This window comes from Antennarius striatus, chromosome 23 (genome assembly GCF_040054535.1).
Source record: "Antennarius striatus isolate MH-2024 chromosome 23, ASM4005453v1, whole genome shotgun sequence".
NCBI classification, from domain to species: Eukaryota; Metazoa; Chordata; class Actinopteri; order Lophiiformes; family Antennariidae; genus Antennarius; species Antennarius striatus.
In genome coordinates, this window is record NC_090798.1 from 3432813 (window position 1) to 3454844 (window position 22032).

The 22032-nt window shown below is 38.5% G+C and overlaps 1 protein-coding gene across 1 annotated transcript in view; it reads left to right on the forward strand.

Annotated features, from left to right (window-relative positions):
• Positions 1-22032, forward strand: part of tnfsf10l (TNF superfamily member 10, like) — a 49846-nt gene that overhangs the window by 15828 nt on the left and 11986 nt on the right. The window contains exon 2 of the mRNA XM_068308703.1: positions 11070-11219. Within this exon, the coding sequence (XP_068164804.1) occupies positions 11070-11219 (150 nt within the window). The remainder of the gene's footprint in view (positions 1-11069; positions 11220-22032) is intronic.

The window sequence follows — 22032 nt, forward strand, 5'->3', positions numbered from 1 at the left end:
TACGCATGACTAATACTTTATTTCAATTTGCATAGTCGGCTTGTGTGTGTGTGTGTGTGTGTGTGTGTGTGTGTGTGTGTGTGTGTGTGTGTGTGTGTGTGTGTGTGTGTGTGAGTGTGGGTGTGTGTGTCAGCATGTGAGCACAGGTGACTTAAAAGAATCGGAAAGTCCTGACCTCAATCCTTCCTTTTTCCTTTTTTTTTTTTTCCACTTCCTTATTGGAACCCTGATGACAAGAAACAGACTCTTAATTTTCTAAATGGTTGTAAAGTAGATAACACCGAAATGTGAGATAAACACAGACAAGCTGCGTCTTTATCAGAACATATCTATATTCTGCTCTTTTTTTTTTTTTTTTACTGTCCTCTAACTGAAATCTCAATTGTTTTCAGGAACAAGGAACTTAAGTCGAGAGAAAAAAATTACCGGAATATCAGCAGGCAGGTCCACCCTGCTTTTGTATGTCTTAAAAGATTTAGTGGAAGGAATCCAAAGCAACTAAATTGACAAAAAGAGGTCATAGGTCCACATGCAAAGACTGGGAGTGGAACTCCACTGGTTTCCATTGGGCTTTTGTGCACAAACACATCAAGGTGTGTGCATAGACTGGCATCACATCAATCAGTTACCTACAAACACGACGTAAACATAACTCAGCTATAGACGTCCTCGCCCTCAGAGTTCATTCTATGCACAGGCGGAGAAGGAAGTCTCCTCTTGCCAGAAATGTCATGGTTGCATCAAAGCAGAAGCAGATAATCTCCTGGACTATAAAGTGGATTGAACAAGAAAAAGCATGTGTGAAGCAGATACTTTAGTGTCAGTCTTGGTGATTTGCTACCTGAAGATCATAATATCAAAGGCTTTTGCAAATAAAATAATTTGTTTGCTATGATTTAAAACTCCAAAGGGAGCGTTTCATTTGACAGCTGATTGTAGTCTGTGTCTGTATAGAAAAATAGTATCCCATCAAACTCACATCCACCGAAGAGGTTATGTTTTCACCAAGTGTCTGTCTGTCTGTCTGTCTGCAGGGTAAATTAAACTAAAATATTTAATGTTAAAGTAATTGCACATCAGGATACAAAAGCGGGAGTTTTATTCATCAACGTGAAAAAGGGACTTTCTAAAAACACATTCCCGTAATTCCTCAAGTAAATGATGGTGGAAAAAAAATGTAACATGTTTCCATTGTTGATCTCATAAAGTTTGTGCAAAATCCACTGGATAAAAATGTATTTATAGTAGATAAGCATAATTGATATTCTGTGTGGTAATAAATATGGCTACGACAAAAAAACAAATATCTGAGACAATGTGGTTGTGAGTAGTATCCAGTTGTGGCTTTTTGAAATATATCCAGATGACGATGATTTATTTAAAATTTTTTGGTTTGGTTCCAAGTGTAATTTATGAATGTTTGTCTTTGATAAATTTTAATGCATGTTTTGCAATTGTTTGGATTTTCTGATATAAAACAGTTCCTAACTGGTTATATTTTCAGATAACAAGGTCGATTTCTTTTTTATTTTCCTTTTTTAAAATTTTTTTTTATTTGCAACATCTTTCCCAACATTTTCCAACATTAAACCCCGATAAGAACTTTGCCTTCCGCCACAGCTGCAACCACTGCTGAAATGTGTCTATTTATACTTTTAAACTTGTGTGTCAAACTGCACTAATGACACTTAATCTTTTGATTGTGATTAAAATCACAATTTCTCAAAAAGTGTCTTCTGGCTGTGTTTTAGAAAAAAGGGGTTTTTTTACAACTAAATTAGTGTTAATGGTGCAATCAGAGTAGCTCTTATGTAAGCAATCAGCTAAATATACTCATTACTGCCCAAAGAATACAAATCAACATTCAGCATGAGAATGTGTTTGAAACAGGAACATTTACTATTAATAAATTTACCATAATGCCATCTACTTCTAAGATGCATAAATATGTAATAAACATCTACTGTATGTGACTATTCTTTATCTCAAATTTGAATAATTACTTATTTTTATCCCCTTATTTTTCAAGTTTTCATTTTTTTGTTCAAAAGCATTTAGAGCATTAGCTATAATAACAAGAGTAAATATATTTTAAATTTCATATATGTTTTTAGATTTAGATGTGTCGATGGAAAAGTCATTTGAGTCTGTTAAACTATACATCAGTTTTACCAAACGTGAACCAAATATGAACCATGATAAATAGTTGTACCTTTTGATATTTAATTTACTTTTTTAGTTTAGCGGTGAAATGGAAACTGATATTGATTAAAAATTGTAAGAATTTTTGCACATTTGACCAATTATGGCATCTGATAACAAGGCGAAACCCGACGAAGACCTGGTTTAGGGAATACTGCCTGAATTTATTTGGCTTTTAGTGCCTTAGGACAGGGTGAGCTAATTGTTAGCAGCATGGCTAACTGAAGTAACTGTCTAACAGAGGAAACAATAAAATATGAAAGCCATCTGTACAATAAGAGACATGCTAAAGCACAACGGTTCTGCATTCCTTTTCATGGAAGCTGAGTGTCGATCGAGCTCCATCCAGCATCAGTTAGCACTTAGCGGTTAGGCTAAACCCATGTGTTCATCGGGGAACTATGTGAATCTCTGAGGGATCAGAAAAAACAGCAAGTTATATATGAAATTAAAAATTAAAAAAAATCTCCCTGAAACATAATCTGGCTTCAACAAAGAAGTGAAGTTATAAGTGATAAAGGCCAGGCCCTCGAAAAACACTCCCATGCTTCTCGCATGAAATCTGAAGTTCCAGTTGCACTGCAGATCCATTCTTACTAGATCTTCATCAGGATGAAGAGAAGCATCGTAATTACATGTTCTGAAAATTTGATCAACTTCGGCTTCTTATGCACCTGCCTAAGAAAAATTGCATGTTGGAAGTTTTCTGCTGTTACGACTGTGCTGCCTTTATACTTAAACTATACACCATTATTACATAAGACCACGTTCTGGTTTGTTAAATAGGCAGAAAATACAATCAGACTTTGATATAAAAATACCAAGAAATTTCTTTGATCTGATACAGAAGATTGATGTGATCCAAATATTTCCTATACCCACAGTGTGTGCTGTTATTTCTTAGACTGATGATCATCTGTTATTTTGTCTTAGAATAATTACACATTGAAAAAAAAAAACTATTGCTGTAATGTGATGCAGGATCAGGATCACAGCTGCATGAATGCATGTTTTGGTTTCCCCCAGCCATCCATGATTTAGCTCTAATTTTCAAATTGCTTCTCTGAAAGGTGTTCTTGGTTCAGACAAAAAAAAAAAAAAGGACCTGCAATGTGGCATGAACTGAAAATAAAAATCCCTGGTTTGCCCTCATAAATATCTGAATTTAGGGCTGGAATTAAAAACTGTGGCTGCTTTAGTGATCTGATAGCTCCTTAGCGTGATTGTTAAGACTCAAACTTATATGGAGTTATTGAGTCAGGGTCATTTCGATCTAGGACTAGGACTGCAGTATACAATTATTGATTATTCTGACAATTATTAGTCTATTAATCATACAATGATTAAACGAATAATAAGTATGGAGTGATCAAATCTAGCATATGAAAGAGAATATAAGACAGAAATCTAAATGAACAACTACTTGCTAAACATGTTTATTCATTTGTAATTAATAATAAACAAACAATTGAACCATGTTATTTGTAAAAGCAGCTCATTTAGTGCCTTTAAATGCTTTGTCTGAAATGCAAAAACACAAAAAGGAACAAAAAAGTTTATTTATTACGTTTAAAATTACCTTAATAAATGTGGTATAGGACAAGTCTTTAAGGATGAGTTTGAAATTAAATCACAACATTAATCATATTAAAATTATTTTAAATTAATCATGTCTAACTAATCATATCAAATATACTTTATCGGTGAATAATTTATTATATAAAAATTACATAAAGAATGACAAGAAACACAAAAGTCACAAGAACACACAACTTCAGTCTTTAATCTGCAAACAAGATTGAGATGTGGTCTCAGCTGATTTTGTATCCATCCACCAACGTGTGGTAAAGAATGAGATACGGTCTGAGATAATGTTGTATCCATCCGCCAACTAGCGGCAGTGTCCCAAAGCACTCCTCGTATCTCAGATTTTCCCTCTTATGTCGAACAAAGATATGGACAGAGCATTGGCTCGTACGTCAAAACACTTGTATGTCGAGCAGCTGGCATCTCACGGTACTACTGTACTCATAAGCCCGCTGGTGTGTGTGTGTGTGTGTGTGTAGGGGTGTATGAACATAGACTAAAAAAAGAGTGGAAGAATGATTTCCTTACTGGGAGGAAAAAAGGATGTCTTCTTCTACGCATATATATATATATATATATATTTATTTTTTTTTACATTTCCTGCGTGATTCACCAGAATTAATTCTGAATGTTAAACCAAATCTCATGATGAAGGTGAGTAAAAACTGCTTTGGCCCATTTTCTGAAAACTAGTCAAGTGCAAAAGTTTCAATTTTACAAGATTAGTACAAAAAGTCTTACCCACACAAAAAACACCCAGCACATAAACAATAAGACGTCGTGGAAGAACACAATATGTCAGTGTGGGCGTTTGGGAGAGGCTTTTATTGCCTGTTGCAAAACATGAATCCTGATCATGTTCTGATTCGCACCTAAAATGTTTTTTGCGTAACTTATTTTTGCTGCACTATTTAGCTCTAACACATGATTGCATGTGAACAGCCAGCCTCTGTCCTGTTTCCAGACAAGGACAAGCCGAAACCAAAAAGCGCCGCCCACCCCCGAACATATGTCGACCACCGGTTGAAGCGTTCACTGCCTTGTTAGTTACTGGGTTTATTAACCTGTTTGTTTTCTCTGATCATGTGCTCCTCAGATGCTCGCTCTGATGACATCTCTCACATTCACATTCACTAGTGAAGTCTTTTCCCTGTTTGTGCGCCTGTTAGCAGGATTCCACCAATAAGTTCTGACAGTTTGGTGAAACTCAACGTGAGGCTTGTGTTTTCAATTTTCACTGTATGTTCCGGAAGGGATGATGCTTAAATAGGGACATAATCTCGATCGGTGTCGGGATCGACGTCTCCAAATGATCTTGTTTATTTGAGTTGCAAGCGCTCTTTCCCCAACGGACCAATCAGGTGCAAGAAAAGGTGGACCCAGCTCACTTCTTTGTATCGTGCGTAGCTGAAATTATTCCCCTGCATCAAAAACAAACCCATACTTTAGACCTCAGGCGTTTACTCGGTCGACAACTTCCAGATTGTGAGTTATCAGTCTGACGGTAATTTACATTTTGCAGCTTCGTGCGTCTCTCCACCTAAAAGGTTTTATAATGCATGTAATGCTTTCCACCTTCAGACAATTAATGCACAGGCTGGGGGAGTTAAACAGCAGGGTGTAAATCAACATGATGAATCTGGCTCCACTGTGGTGTTTTTGTATGTAATTCACTTCTGAACTTGTGTATGTCCCTGCCTCTGTGTTTGGGTAAAGTTATTTATGTGGAGTGCCACCATGAGCGAGGTCTCAGCTGTTATTTCAACCCGTTTCTCCTTGTGTGTTTCATCACAAGAGGAGAATGTTTACTGAAACACAGCCAAACCCTCTCCCTTTCGTTCCATTTGTGTGTGTACTGCCTCACACACACACACACACACACACACACACACACACACACACATGCACACGCATGCACACGCACTGATCCAGACCTCTGGCCTCTTCGATTTTAGTTACGTGGCCACCTTCTCCTCTTCCTAATCCCTTTAAATTAGACGTTGGGGCTGCCAAGGAACTCCCAGATAGCGCGCACACACACATACACACACACACACACACACACACACACACACACACACACACACACACACACACACACACACGAAATTGTCGGCCAGTTTCCAAGTGGCCCTCTGAGATATTCTTTTCAGGGCTTGGTGTCCAGTGGGGGCCAGCCAAAAACACACACATACACACACAGAGGGAGTCACATACACACTGAGTGGGGGGCCACACACACGTAATACACAGGTACACGCACAAACACACTTGCAGTCACACGGGGAGGGAACAGTGCAGCATTGTTCGATGCTTCCTGAGAGAGACGGCTTTAGGATCACAGGAGCTCCGTCAGCCCGGACCCTTCCTCTCTTCTGTCTCTGGAGCCCAGTCATCCAGTTCAGTCATCCAGTTCAGTCATCCAGTTCGCAATGGAGCGCCATGAGAGACCACATGTCTACTGGCCGGGACAAAAGATGCATAGATCACTCAAACATGTGTAGCTTGTTGCTTTTTTTTTTTTTTTTTTGTAATTTTATCATTTCAACACAAGCTACAGATTTGAAGTGTTGTCGGAAAGAAACTTGAATCCAAACGGCACAATTTAAGGGACGGGTTTATGACCGTACTCTAGTAGTAGTGTTCAGAAATGACTGCCAGAAAACTTTTTGCTGAAGTTAACGTCTTTGTTTCCATCTTTGCACATTCTGATGTGAACATTATGTGTCTTTTTCGTTCTTTTTTCCCCATTTTTTTTTTTTTTAACAAAAGCACAAACGCATCATGTGCCGTGGATTTATTTTTCTGATGACTAGGTCCTCTTGTTTTAATAGTGTCACAAGACATGGAAGCATGTCTCTAGTAAATGAATAGTTGCTAAACCAGGAAAGAAATCTGATAAAAAAGAAGTACATTTCGATTTAAAAAAAAAATCCGTTCATGTTGTCCTTTTTGACAACATGAATATTGCTTTGTTTCCATATTCATTCACTTCTTGCTTTTTCTCAGTTATTAAACATTAGAGGCGTAGATGGAGTGTTTATTTTCAAATATCTATTTTTAATCTTTTTCTGAGTAGGAATCATTGTAAACTTTTTATTTTTATTTTTTTTAAGTTTTAGTTTCACTCAAAGTAGTTTGTGATTATTTGACAACCTTTTTTAAATTTTACAGCCTCTCATGTCAGAGTTGCTCGGGTGTGAATTTGATGATGTCATGTCTGTTTATACACCATAAACAACAGCTGATCCAAAAAAAGAGAAGAAACATACTGGCAATTTTTTTATTTTTTTTAAATTAGCAATGTCACACTGGTTCCTGCTCAGACGGTGCAGGATATTACCTGATCTGAGTGAAATATCTGTAAAATCCTGTTTACAGGTGCTCCTCTTCCTTTATTTCTTCTCGTACGCAGGTATTCAGCCTGTGTTCAACAGCACCGCTGAGAGATACATAAGACCTCATGTTTTACTGACTGTTTCTTACATGCTAAGAACTGCTGCTAAACAGACCTGAAGGACTCATTGTTTATGAGCCCATGAGAGAATGTTGATGTCAGCTCCCTGAGGGGATGAGTTAGATGAACGAGGATTCTACAGCAGCAGTAAAAGAAACTTTCAGAGATGAAACTGGAAAAATAAAGACGACTCTCAAAGGTGGGATTTTACCAGGTGGTTAAAGATCATTTAAGCGAATGAAAATCTTTTAACAGAAGTCTTTTTTTTTTTGTTTTGTTTAAATGAAACAGGCTGATCTGCTGTCAGGATCCAGATTCTTCAATTGTTGAATCATCGGGAAGGAACTTCTTCCTGAAGGAATAACTAACGGGACCGTATTTGCAATTTCAGGATTTAGCTAAGTGAAGTCAGGACTTGGCAGAGAGCAGCTGCTGTCAGAGTAGAATGAAGGTTGGGGGGGGGGGTATCTCTCCTCACAGTTCATTGTAAAAGCCTTTGGAGCCGTTCCAGTTGCATGCTCCCAGGGCATGGTAATGATGAGTCCTCCGACTCTGGAGCCTTGCATGTCTCTACCAGCCCAATCATATTTTCCACTTTGTTTTCCAACAGTTTTACTCAAAAAGAACAACTAAGATTAAAGGAAATGATCGATAAAATCATTCAATCGAAGTTGCATCGGGCTGAGATCAATGCATACCAATGAGAAATAAGCTCAAAGGAAGACTTGACTCTTTAGAGAACAATCAAAATTCAGAAATCGAATTCACGACATACACCTGTCCTGAACGTCTCTTCGGCTGTTTAAGGCTGGAACATCTGCTACTCCTCAGTACACTTACAGATGCTGAAAGAGTTCAGTAAGGAGGTCATCCCAGTATCCCATTGACCAATCAACGGTCTGTAATGTGTCACATGATGTTTTAGTGCCTGTTTGTACAAGTTCAGGGGAGTTGGGTCAGAATGGTGCAGCGACAATGTGGATCTGTTCAGTGTGATAAAAATCAGACAGGGCAGAACATCTTTGGAAACGACTAGAAATAGGTTTACGACTTTTTTTTTCGTACAATTTCTACGAAATGAAGTTGTCAAACTTCTCTTAATACTTTCAGGGTAATTTCTCTTTGTGTAGCTTAAATCCACAAGAAAAGAAAAGGATATCCAAGTGATGATGATGATGTTACTCTACATAGCTCAGCTTGGCCTTTGGCCTCGTCTCCACGTACTAATGGAAAGGAAACGTTTTTTCCCAAATCTTGTTTTCAGCTCAGAGCAGCGATGTGTACAGTCTTTATCTCCTCACTAACATGAACGAGACACTCCCTACCAGCCCTGTCAAAGTTAATGGACACACACATGCATGGAGTTACAGGGGGTCTGCACTCACACACACACATGTGGTCCTATGAAGTTTAATCTTTTATTCTCAAACACCAAAGACTTTCAATAACAATCAATCATTGGGCCAGAACCACCGGAGCAGGGAGTGTGTTTTTGCAGGAGAAGGAAAGTCTACTTCCACTCCATTTGTTGCAGTGATCAAACTCAGACCCACTCATGCGTGTGCGGACCTCCCCATCACATTTGCTAGTGTTAGCTGTCATCACGCCTCTCATTCCGGGCCAAAACGTCAGTGTCAGCAGTTTTTGAAGCGATCGGTCTTTGATTGCACACAGATGATATACGATGACCCGCTCTGCTTCTTCTTCTTTTTGTGCTGAAAGACGATTGAACAGGCATGTTTAGTCAGAACGTTTTTGAGTTAGGGAAACGTTTTGCTTTTTACACCTCCATTTTTGTTTAACCCTTATTTCTTAATTTCAGAGTTAAATTTGCATTAAAAAAAACACAAAAAAAGTGTATTTTTATAAGTAAAACAGCCAGACTTTTTACAGAATGGTTCCCCTACTAGGAAGGACTATAAAACGCTGCTTGATTCTTAATAGGTAAAACATCATAGTCAGTATTATGAGTTGAATAGTACTATAAGGTTCTAAAAGGGGCTATTATACACAATGTGAGCTTTTTTGCTGATGATACTGTACTTTTATTTGGGTAAACTTGTGAACCAGTTGCACTCTGTGTTTTTAAATCTCTCTAGTGTTACCATGACCCCTGGAAAATCAAGTCTTAAAAATGTGCTCATAATAAGAAATTGTTCCGTCCGTACTTAAATCAAAAAAAGCATCGGATTTTTATTGTAACATTTAACCAGGTTACATTTTGATGGGAACAGAACTAAAGCAAACATTCAATAAAAAAAGAAACACTCCTTTTTTTCCTCCAATGTTTAATCTTCAGTCTGTCTCCTCCATTTTGTTAGAAAGGATTTAATCCTGTGTTGGTTTCATTAAAAGACATGAGTCATACTTTTCAGGACTGGGCAACACGCCGGGACTGCTTAAAAGTGGTTCCATTATTTTGTGAAAGAAAAACTTTCTTTTACATTTACTGCCATATCCTTCCTGCTTGGTTTGAACAAATTTACATATTGACGCAGTTAGACCCTGACTATCTTCACCTCGGATTGTCGAACTGCATGAAAACGAAGAAAAGTACAGAAGTGAGGCGCCGAAGAGAGAAAGGAACAAGAGACAGACGACAAAAGGAATTTGTTTCGTTAAAAAAACGAAGGTCGAGCGGAAACGAATCAATTAAAAAAATTTAAAAAAAAGAACAAGGGGAAAGAATGCAGCTCTGTAATCTGTCCTCATCAGTGCTTGTTGTGAAGTCATTAGTAGGGCTTTCAGACCGTGATGCTTACAACCTCTGTGAAGTGTACACACACTGAACGTACATAACTCAACAATCTGCTCTACATCCCCTCCTCTCCAGCATTCAGTTCCCAGAGATGTCTTGTTCGGTCCATGCTGCCCAGAATCGCATGATAGGACTGCGTGGAAAATGGAGAATGGAAGAATTTCCTATTGGCCCACAGAGAATATGTTGCTTCAACCGTCCGATATTAGATATGTCATATGTCTCGACTACTGTATCTATGTGTGTGTGTCTGCGTACGAACTCAGTGTTTCATGAGGAGTCGTGTTTCAGCTGAGTTTTCCAGCAGCGAAAACATTTGGACTCGGGTATTTTTCATAGCCGGAATGATCATATAACATCCTTGGTGTATTTCCTTCCATTCATATCGTTCCATAGCATCCATTCTCTTCACTCTAGCACGTCAGCCAAGGAATAGTTGCTTTCGCGGTGAAAAGCAGCACTTCATGAAAAGTGCAGCAAAATCTATAAACTTGGTTAAAGAAAATATAAAATCAGAAACATGTGCAAACGGATAGCTCACAGGAGGAACTCTTGTTTCACTTAGCGTCATAAATTAAAGGCATGCATGGATGAATAACGTAATGTTTAAGTAAACATATGGAACCACTGGGGTATCACCCAACGAAAAACAACAACTGCCCCGTATTTGTCTGTTTATTGGTCTGTCAGCAGGATTACTGGATGGATTGCCATTGGCTAAGGAAAGGGAAGAAGTTCCGTTTTAGTGTGGATTCAAATAAAGGAGCAGTTCCAGGAATACTTTTTCATTTTCTCTCAGTTTTATCTTACATGTCAAAAAAAAAAAATAGTGAAACGATTTCTACAAAAATGATAATTACCCTTTCAGAAAGAAGAGATTTTGATTGAAGGGCATTTGTGGCAGTAATAAAAATGCCCTAAAGGAGTCCCTATACTGGTGGTGGTGGTGGTGGCGGCTGATTACTCTGCTGAGACTGTTGAGGCTTATCTGCTGTAATTAGATTTGATTACTTTCTCTGACCGACACAATTTGTGCTCACATTTTCTTGCCTATTTCTTTTAAAGGTGCGGAGCCAGGGTGTCACAGAAGAGCTGAAGTGTCTGAGTTTACTCAACGCTCTGGATAAGGACCAGGACATCCCAGACCAGTTGGCCCAGCTCTTCGGTGAGCCCTGCATCAAACTGGCCGAAGGCATAAAAGCTTACATCTCCAAGGTGAGCACATTATTAACATTTTTAATTTTACATTCCCTAAACCAGAGAACACAATTACATATAAACGACTTTCTGAATGAGGGCTATTTGATTGAGAATTCCAACATTTTCATTTCATGTAAGTTCACGTGTTTAATTTCCCACTCAGCGTGTCATCCGTATGAATACTGTGTGGCACCATTGTCCAACTCACAGTTCAGCCTCACACAATTGGAGTGATTAACACCAGCAGGCTTCCTCTGCACAACATAATCACAACCTGTGCATTGTTTCACTCCGCTGCGTAGGAAATCACACTTATTAAACGCATGTGTCAGTCATCCCATAAAATAGCATTGTTTTGTTGAATACATGGCTTTTAATGGTAAACAACCTCAGTGATAGCGGGGTACTGGTCCAGTCGAGTCTGGAAGAAAATGTTCTCAGTAAAGGAGACTTCAAGGCTGTTTAATTTTTATTCGGGATGCTAAGTAGGCAATTTGGTTTGTTTGTACGTTTACACAAAACCTGTTCAGCAGATTTTCATCAATCATAGAGGAAAGGGTAAATTAAGCATGTGGCCGGATAGAACCCATTAAGTTCTGTAGAGTGTCGGGATATTCGAAAATGATCGACCGGTTTCCTTTGAAATTGGATTGTAAAGCGAGTAAATTTGAATTATGGATTTTGGGGTAAATCTGCAAATGATAGCTTTTGTGGGAATCCTGAAGACAACCGTTTAACTGGGAAAAGTTATTAACAGATGTTCATAAATCTTTATTAAGAAATAGACGCCAGGGGTTAAATTGGTTTTTGCAGAAGATGAACTGTTGATTTGTCTGGAACGGCTGTTTTCTGTGCAGCTAAAGTTGGATCCAAGTTATAGGTGTACATTTTATTTTGAAGGAGCTTAAGAGCATTTGTTGCTTATAATTATTGGGAGAAGGAACTCTTTAGAGGGAATATTGAATCCTAATAGAGGTTTTCGATCTCCAAACACTTTTATTTAATCAAGAACAAGATTGATTTTTATTGTTTGGACTTTATCAAAATGGAAAGCAGCAAATTATTTTCTTCTAATAATGATGGAGAATTGACTCGTCTGTGTAAGATATTATTAAATAATAAAAATGATTTAAATGCATTGAAAATATTTCCAAAAGGAAAAAGGGAAGACGGTAAATTAAATGCATAATTTCTGACTATTTTCTAAATTATGTCCTGAATATCTCAACTACTTTACTTTACACACTCCAGTTGTTCCTGATACATAAATTACTGTATATATACAGTGTATATATATATTTATAGATATATCCTAGCTTTTGTGTGTCAGCTGCCCTGGGTTAGAGACCAGATGGAGACTCAGCAGGCAGGAATCTGCTCAGAAACATTGAGTTTGGAAACATCTGCAGGGGATTGATGCAGAACTAAAGCTACAGGTGTGACTAACTGGTTATATCTGTCATCCTAATGGGAAAACAGTCATCAAAAGCAATACATGTCGAGATCATATGCACCAAATTACCAATAAAAACAAACAAGAAGTGCTTCAAAGAGCTTTCATTCCAAATTAACAACTGAAAAATTGGGTTATTTTCTATATTTTTGCATCATTTCAGAGATGCCCAGCTGAAGTTCAAAGAAATAATCAATCGTCTGTAGCGTCTGAGAGATTTCTGCCGTGGGTGGGGTTTTTTTTTTTAGGCACACACATTTATAGAAAGACACTTGGCTGTGTTTCGACATGTTTGCTCTGTGCTTGATTGAACCTGCTTGACCACAGTTAGGTTTGTCTGCGGGTCTGAGCCTTTGTGAACTCGTGCCAGTTGAATACCGACGCAGACAGACACTCATTCTGTCAAGTTCAATCCGATTATTACGGTTAATGGGCCTTGAGTGAGATTTGACTTTTGAAACTTGCTACCAGGTGTTTACTTTGCTCCAAAGATGAACATTTATACATGTCTGACATATTTAAATAGTCTGTATTTTGTTAAAATTCTAGAAAACCATTCAAACCTACCTCAGCAGGCATGATGGCATTTATTTGTTGCTCTATTTGTTTCTTTTGTGGTAAGAAACAGGCTAAATATGTGTGGTATTTTTTCATCTGATTCATTGAATTCCGAAGAAGGAAAAATGTCATCCCTTCTCACTCCTGAATCTTTCTTTGTTTATGGTTCCTAAGGAAATCCCTTAGGTAGTTTTTGTGTAAGAATAAACCCAACTATCAAGCAGACATTGGTAAAAAAATAACTTCCTTGGCTGCTGCTGTTACCTGTTTACAGAAAACCAGCTTGGCCAGTCTGTCCCTTAAATCGCTGTATTTTCACCACGTGTCTTCCTTTCTGTGACTCATCGCTGCATTTTGGTTTGTTGTTTTCAAGCAGCTGTGTCTCACATGTCCTCCTCAGGGCCCTCCGACTTACTCAGCTGAGATCAGGTTATTCAACAATTACATTGCAATAATAAGAGACATAGATTAAACATTTATTTTTTACCTTGACAGGCATTCCGTTTCTTTATTCCTTAAAATAAAGAAACAAAAAAAGCTCCTGAAATGTAAAATGACTATAAAATAACAATGATTTAATGTACAGATGTGTTTGCACGTAATCAATAATCAGGATCTCTCATCCTTGCAGTATGGTTATTCTGCTGAGTCAGCGTCTGTCCACAGCTGCATTAACATTAGCCAAAAACTCCTGCGACAGCAGAACGCATTATGGTCAGGGAACGCCAGCGAATCTGGGAAGTCATGGTTCGTCACTCTCTCACACACACCCGCCCAAACACAGACGGTCATACATCAGCCCACTTACACTCCTTTCACATAAGTCATCACCCTTGCAGACACCGCCAAGAGGACTTCTCCCACTTGGTCTTAAACGCCTGGATGATTACAGAAGTCTTATTTTCAGCCCTCATTTCCTACCTCCTGCAAACAAACACAAACAAAACACAGCCTGTCTTTATCTAAGCAGCTCTTATCTTTTCTGCAAATGCATTTCTGAGTCTTGGTTGCTTTTTTCTGTTTCTTATCCTTCTACTTTTTGGTATCTCTGCTTTGCAATACAAGCAGTGATTCCAGCTCCGTGTGAGCTTCGCTGGACGAAAACAGGAAATGTCGCGTTTTAAATTTTACACAAATGAATGTTGAAGTTTCATAGGAATTTAAAAAAAATAACTCAAGGGCCTTCGTTCCGCACAGACACAAATATCGTGTCAAAAAAAATGAGTAAGGCCTTCTCAAATTAAAGTCTCGTATATAAGCGCGTGTAGAGTATATACGGTCTAAAATGTTTAATTGGAAGCAGAAAAATTAGTCTGGCCTGAATCCCTTCATCTCATAGTCACAATATGACGACAGTAAGACCACCAACACAGTTTCACTAGAGATGAAAAACAAAAGACACATGGATGAAATCACAACCTGATTGGACACTTTTATGACATTTATGATGTATATGGTGCACTTCTCTTTACTGCAGCCTTCAACAGATGGAGCGATGATAAGCTGCTGATAGTATTTCAGAGGTAGTCTCAGACGTGGTTTTTCTGCATTGATTTTCTCAAACTTTTTTTTCTTCATGGTCCATTCCCCCGACCCACCCCTGTAATTTTTTGGGCTAGTCCCTTCATGTACTTGTTTGGCATCCATAGAAGATTGTCTAACCACAGTCTTCACCAGCGTGTTTCTAGACCATAATAGGTCCTACATTGGATCTAAAGATGTGTTGAGTTCAATGGCTTGACATTTCTGGGAATATGTTCAAATGTTTTGCAGTTTCTTAACTGAGACGATTAAGAATATCGGATGTCTGGGAATATGTTATATTTATTCACGATCTTCTGTGTTTTTCAATCATTTCTGGTGAATGATCTTTTAAGCTAATACAGCGACACAAACTGGGGTCGAACATTATTTGACATCTTATTTGACGGACAGAGATATGAGCTGAATCAGTTATAAGAAAGTGAGTAAACAGTCTTAAAGTTTAAATTTCCAGCTGTAACCTTCAGTGACAATCACCAGAAGTTACCGCCGACTTCTTGTGGCTGGACTGCTTTGCTGAACAGATATAAATGTGTAGCAGACGGTGACCAGAATAACAGGACAAATATAGTTCGAGTCTCAGAAGCCACTTCCCAAAGGCCCGCTGCTGCTTTTTCTGGTGTCTTTAAGGCATCCCAGCTGTTGCAGATAGCAGGTGCTGAAAGGAAGTATGAGCATGCTTCCTTTCCTCTTTACTGCAAATGAGCCACCTAAAACATTTTGACCCACAGAGCCTTTGCAAAAAATGTAAACTCTTTTATACTTTTAAGTCATGTCTGCTGACGTGACCCTTTTTCAATTTGAGTGTGAAAACAGAATTTGTAACGGATATACCACTGGGTTTGGATGAAGGTATCAGATGTCAAAGTGAAAATGAATCTTATATATACTTGGATGTAGTAGACATTGTAGTAAGTCTGAAAACTCACTCAAATAGTATTTCTGTGCTTTCTATTTCTGGCAAACTGGTCTTATAAGTCAAAAACAGATGTTTGGATTCAGTTATCACCTATGCAGTTTGTGCATGGCTCCGTTTGCCCCTGATGTCTGTTATATAATGTCTAGTGATGAAAGGCACAGCACTGATAAATGAGGTGGAGAAAAAAATGGAGACATATCATGGAAAGATGAAAGAAAGAGCGGCATTATCCTAGTTTCCCCCTGGAAATAATAATAGTGGCTTCGCATGTAAATTCCTCTGCGGAGGACACATGCAATACATTAGAAGAACATAAGATACCTTAAATAGACAAGTATTAATGATGTGACAAAGTCATGTTGGAAGAGAGTGATCGGAAGAGGTCGAGGTCAGATCCCGACAAAGTCAACCTGGAGGGAGGAAAAGAAGAGAAAAGTAGATATGAACGGAACAAGCTGGGAACCGAACAAATTAAAAAGAAAGACATGAAAGTGAAGAAAAAGGAGGGCGAAAGAGAATATATCACAGCAAGGTTTTAATTATACAAATGGAGGCAGAAGAAGGGGAAGAAAAAAAACTCCACTGAGTGCAAATATGTTTCAATGTGGAACAAAAGGTAAATGTTCAAATAAAAAAAAAATGTTCAGAATTTAAATGTTTCTTCAAAGTGGCCTGATTAATTTAACTTCCCTCATTTATAATTTTGGATGATTAATTTAATAACATACACATCAGAGAGACTTAACACTACTACATATATCATCTTTTAAATTGGTTTGCATCTTGACTCGGAAGCGATCTCTTCGGTTAACTCCAATTCAGCTTGAAGGAACTTTGACCTTTGACCAGTTATTGTCTAAATCTGTTCCAGAGTGGTGTTTCACTCCTGATGTTTTTCTGCCTTAGACACAGAAATGTAACATCTCCACCCCTGCTGGGATGAGCTGTCAAGATGTCATTACTCAGCTTCCATATACAGGTTTCCATAATGCTTAGAAGACAGGTTCAGGGTAATGTTTACTTGAAGAATTTAATCTCACTTGATGGGTGAAAGAAACAAAGATTTGGTACGATAGGTGCTGAGGTAACTTTTGTACCTGTAGATCTTGACTTTGGCTGTTAGGCTGAAGTACAGGAAACCGTGTGTAAACTAATAAATTGTGACATATTGTCAGATCTTGTCAGTCTTACAAAAATGTATCAGAACCAGAGGCTTCATGCTGCTGGGTGGATACTCTAAAATTTAGTAACATCTGAACTCAAGGTCTGCTTACTCACCCTTTACAGAGCGTTTATCAAGCAGATCAAGACTTTTTCATAGTTGAAGTTTGAAAACACATTTCTTTATCGTTTTTATATACTTATGATAATTTTCAGGAATAGAAATGAACAGGAAGGGGTTTTGGTTTTTTTGGTTTTTTTTGTGAACTTTTGACCGTTTATTTCCAAAGGGCGCTTCCTTTACACAATCCCTTTTGTCGAACACTGATGTATTTGTTGGTACCGTATCTCCAAATCTGCTCAGTATCAAAGCACTGATGTCATAGAGAGGCGCTTGGCGTTTGACTGCTGATGCAGAGCAGCTGCTGACATCACTTGTCCGATTGCGGACTGACACGCAACAGGCTTCAAAAGTTCTGAATTTCAGAGAGCAGCATATCGCGTATTTCAGCAATGCCCTCGGAGCTCTGAAAATGAAGGGAGGCATTTGGATGTGGAATGTTCTGTTCAAGGGGACTTTTTGTACCAAAGTAGAATGTATTTAATCAATTTTTTTAAAGAAATCCAGTCTTATCTTCTTTCATATCCCGTAGCAAGACTGTGTTTCTTCAAAGCTGCTTTGAATGCTATGTGAGAGATCTTTGTGCTCTACAAATACTATAATGGTTCTTTTATTGAGGAGCAAGTTGACAAATCACCCTCGCATTAAGAAAATTAATTTGAGAGTCATAGACAAACACCAACCTTCATATTATCAGCACCGATGACTTATGTGACTGCAAATCCATGACATTAGCGTGACCGTGTGATTCAAACAGAGATGACTTTATGAAGAAAACGTATTTCTATCAACAAATAAGCAGGCAGATTTTACCTGTGCATAATTAATTGCATGTAACTTACATAAACAATGATAAAGTGTGAAAAGAAATGCAGAAGTCACGACAACACCCAAACTACGTCTTTAGTCCACAATAGAGAACCTTCTCAGCTGATGTGGTATCCATCCGCCAATTCGTGGAAAAAGAAGGAGATTCCGGTCACAGCTGATGTACCCCTCCGCCAACTAGAGTCGGTGTCCCAAGTCACGGTTCATATATCGGATTTTTACATGAATGTCGAACAAAAATGTGGACAGAGCGCCGGCTCGTATCTCAAAAAACTTTTGTGTCAAGCAACTTGTATCTCGAGGTTCTACAGTGCTTTGATTCACATTCCATTCTTTGCATTGCGAAGAATACAACAGAACTTGATTACTGTGAAAAAAGTGCAGTATTGATTATAAGGTGCATCTAATTATAAGGCACACCTTGAATGAATGGCCTATTTTAAAACTGTTTTCATACATAAGGCGCACTGGATTATAAGGCGCGGTGACAGTTTTTGTGAAAATTAAAGGCGTTTAGATGGGCCTTATAGTGCGGAAAATACTGTAATGCATGCATGTGGGAACAGTTTCAAACTTCTCATTGTAAATAATAACTGATTAAAAGTAGGTCAGCTCCCACTCTAGTGGTGATTATGAGATGTGGGTGGAATGACGCCACCATTTATTATGTAGAGTGGACTGATATGGGGGGGTTTGTTTCTCAGCAGCACTTCCTTATCTTAATGTTATTCTACAGCTGACCATTCAAAAGCAAATGTCAGTCTCCGGCATGATGTGTATGCATGCACACAGACACACACACACACACACACAGACGGGTGGAGGGCTGCAGTGTTAGTGATTTCCAGCTGATACGCAAACACAAAAGACCTCTTGTCTCTGTCATTCAACAAACTCTCCTCATTCCTGCCTGGAGCCGAGTTCCTCTGCAGCGACCCCTGCAAAGTCTCCATCCTTTACTTCCTCTCATGTCTATATTTCTCCTCTAGTTGCCTCAGCGAGTTGCATTATGTTTGGAATTCTAAAGGCCAGATTCACACCATCTTTTTTGGGAATTTCCCCAAAGCCAAAACCCCCCGTCAGATGATGTGAGTGAACATTCCTGGAGCACTTCTACTGCTTTATCTTTCTACTCCTCCATAAAGACTTCCCTACTTTAGCGAAAAGCATTGACATGTTTGAAATAATTTAACACTCACATATGAACAAGTGTGGGATTGAATACCGTGAAACCCCAAAAGAGTAAGGAGAGAAAAGTAAGAATACTTTTAAGTAGAGCCTGGTTTTTATGTCTCCTGATGAAATGTGACAAGTACATGTGTGAGTAATAAGGAGCATCAGGGGACTGCAAAACACTCCGATCACACCTCCTGCTGGACTCTAAACATTGGGACTATGTTTTGTTTGACAGGAGAGTCAGTGCAAGTGTGGAGAGTTATTTATGATTTGATATTTAGATAATGGGATGTTTTCTTGAAAACAAGCCCCAGCAGTATATCAAATGGCTCAAATGTGCATGAAAATCAATTATTTTAAACTTAATTGCACAATGACAAGAATGACAAGATTGGGGTGAAAACTTGGCATGTAGATGACAGAAAATATTTTACCTTAAATTCAAAAAATATTCTTTGTTGCGATGACATTGCAAAACTGTACAAATTTTCCCGAACGCCGTTAAAAATAGGAGAATGAAAGTCGTCATCACAGCCCATAACCCAGCAGGAAGTTGGCCATTTGTGACTTGAGTATTTTTATTTCCCGACTTACCGGTGGTGTACTTTGACTCAACAGATTTCCTGATGGTTTTGAAATCAGAAACACCCTTTGCTCATTTTGCTCATCTCAAGTTTCCTCATAACTTGGAAGTTGTTCCAATGTTTCGCCACGAAACAGGAAGTTGTAATAATACCACTGTCCACGGCCCATTATGGCCCAAATTTGACAACTGGAGATGTGGATGCGTGGATGCTGATCTACGGCATCTGTAATTCAGCATACACACACACACACACACACACACACAGTGCAGTTGGCCCAGTATAGTTAGTTCTAATATCACAAGCTGTGAAGCCTCTCCAACAGTTGTTAAGGAATAAACAGGACCCACACTGTTAGTAATCAAGCTTTCAGTGTGTTCAATATCTTGAAAGTGACACATCTTGACTGCTGAAGTCATTATTCCGTGATCGCAGCCATTTTTTTTTTATTTTTTTTTTCTCCGTTGTTTGCCTTTGTGGAAAAAGAGTCACTGCAGATCAGCCTTGGCCACTGGATGAACTTTCTGATTCCTTGAAATGTTTTGTTCATGTGTAGGATCACTTCTTGACCAATGCTGTCTCCTTGGTTCAGCTTTTTAATCTCATTTTATTTATAGCTGGTCCCTTCAAGTGAGCTGACCACAGTCTGCTTCCAATGTCAACAAGATGGAATAGTTGGCATCAACATAACCGTAACTTAATAGAACAAGCATAGATTTCCAGTGAGGTTATCACACTATTATCAAACGTCTCAAACCTTCTGTATGTTTGATAAATGGGCTCATTTTGACAGTCTAAACAACAAGTTTTTGAGGTTCATCACTTTGCCACACTTCAGTTTGGACCAAACTGAATTTCAGCGTTTGTTTGTACGAACCAGATGCAGGAGATTGGTGGCGTCGTCAGATTAGAGGAGATTCCAGATGTAAAGTGTTTTTTTTATTGCATTTGACCGCTTTTATCTTTTTACATTTGAGTCCGCAACCACAAAATCACAAACGCACAAAGCAATAACAGTGTATCCAGAAACCATCTAACGTACATGATAGATCACGCTAATTACAAAATCACAACTGTATTGTGATATTGTGTAGTCTTTAGGGTTAGGAATGATACTATATATTACTTTTGCGTGATTAAATTCAAGATTATACATACAGTATCTTAACATCTATAAACTGTGGTAACTCATTAAAGAAAACGCTTACATGTTTGTGATATAACTTTACAGCTTTACACCGACACGTCCAGTAAGAATCGTTTCTGCACCGTTGACCTGTTAAAGGTTGCGTTTTGTTCAAAGTCTCATTCATGTGTTAACTGTGTGCGTCTTGTGTTGGTGCCATTTGAAAATTCTTACTGAGCCATTCAAGCGATTATGATCAGAGATCAGAAGATGCCGTTCATTGTTCATTTATTTGCTGAGGCACGCATCTGAGATGGTTTCGTTTTTGGACCGATTACAACGACCACATGATAAGACACATGTCGTGAGATGAGATTGCAGAACATATTAAAAAGATCAGCGCAGAAATTTCATAGCGGTAATTTGAAATCATTCCTCCACATTTTAAACAATTTTTAATGAATATCTTTGATTTCTCCATCAGGAACTTGATTGAGGATGAACACTGAAACCCTGAAAAAACTGAAATTTCTCATCTGAAATGAAACAAAGCACTGAGAGTCCAAAAAAAGACTGAGGCTGTAAAACAACCACACCTACTGGCCTACTTTCATGCCGTTTGTGTCCTTAGGAGTAGAAAGTATGTTGTGAGAGAGATTAAGGGTGACAGAAAGAGGGATTGAGAGACATTAGAAGGGATAGTGAGGGAGGAGAAAGAATAGATGCATCAGTCGGCTGCGTCAAAACTGCATTCTTGAGTGAATAATTGTAAATGTCTTAGGGAAAGAAACAAATAAACCTACAAGGAAGGCAAATACACACACAGAGTGACAACAGACTCAATATTGCAGCCTTATCCTGTTTTTGTTCTTGGCTATGAAACCATGAGACTAAATCTGTAGAAGAAAAAGTGAACCAATAAACCACAGACTCATTAATGTGACTGGCGAGGGGTGATTTCAATCTCTTTATTTCCCCTCATGTGTGAAGTCGACTGCTGCCTCCGTCGTACACACCAGTCGTCTGGCAGGAAACTGCTGCATCGCAGATGTCGGCTATCAGAGGCTGGCATCGCATCGGCCACTGGTGCGTTACCTGTCAGCAAAGTCTTTTTTTGCTGCTTTGCAATGACTGGTTGCAGAAAGTTACTTGCAACTTAATGAATATGATATGGAATTTAATATGTAGATCTCTGGAACCTTTTTGCAACAAACATTCTTTTCCATTTTAGAGTACGACAGGAAACGTTTCCGTCATTCCTGAGACGAACATTAAATCTTTGCAGCATTTCATTAATTCAAACAAATGCAACCGTCGCATTGGACGTACACTTTTTTTCTTAGAACATGATTCCAATTAT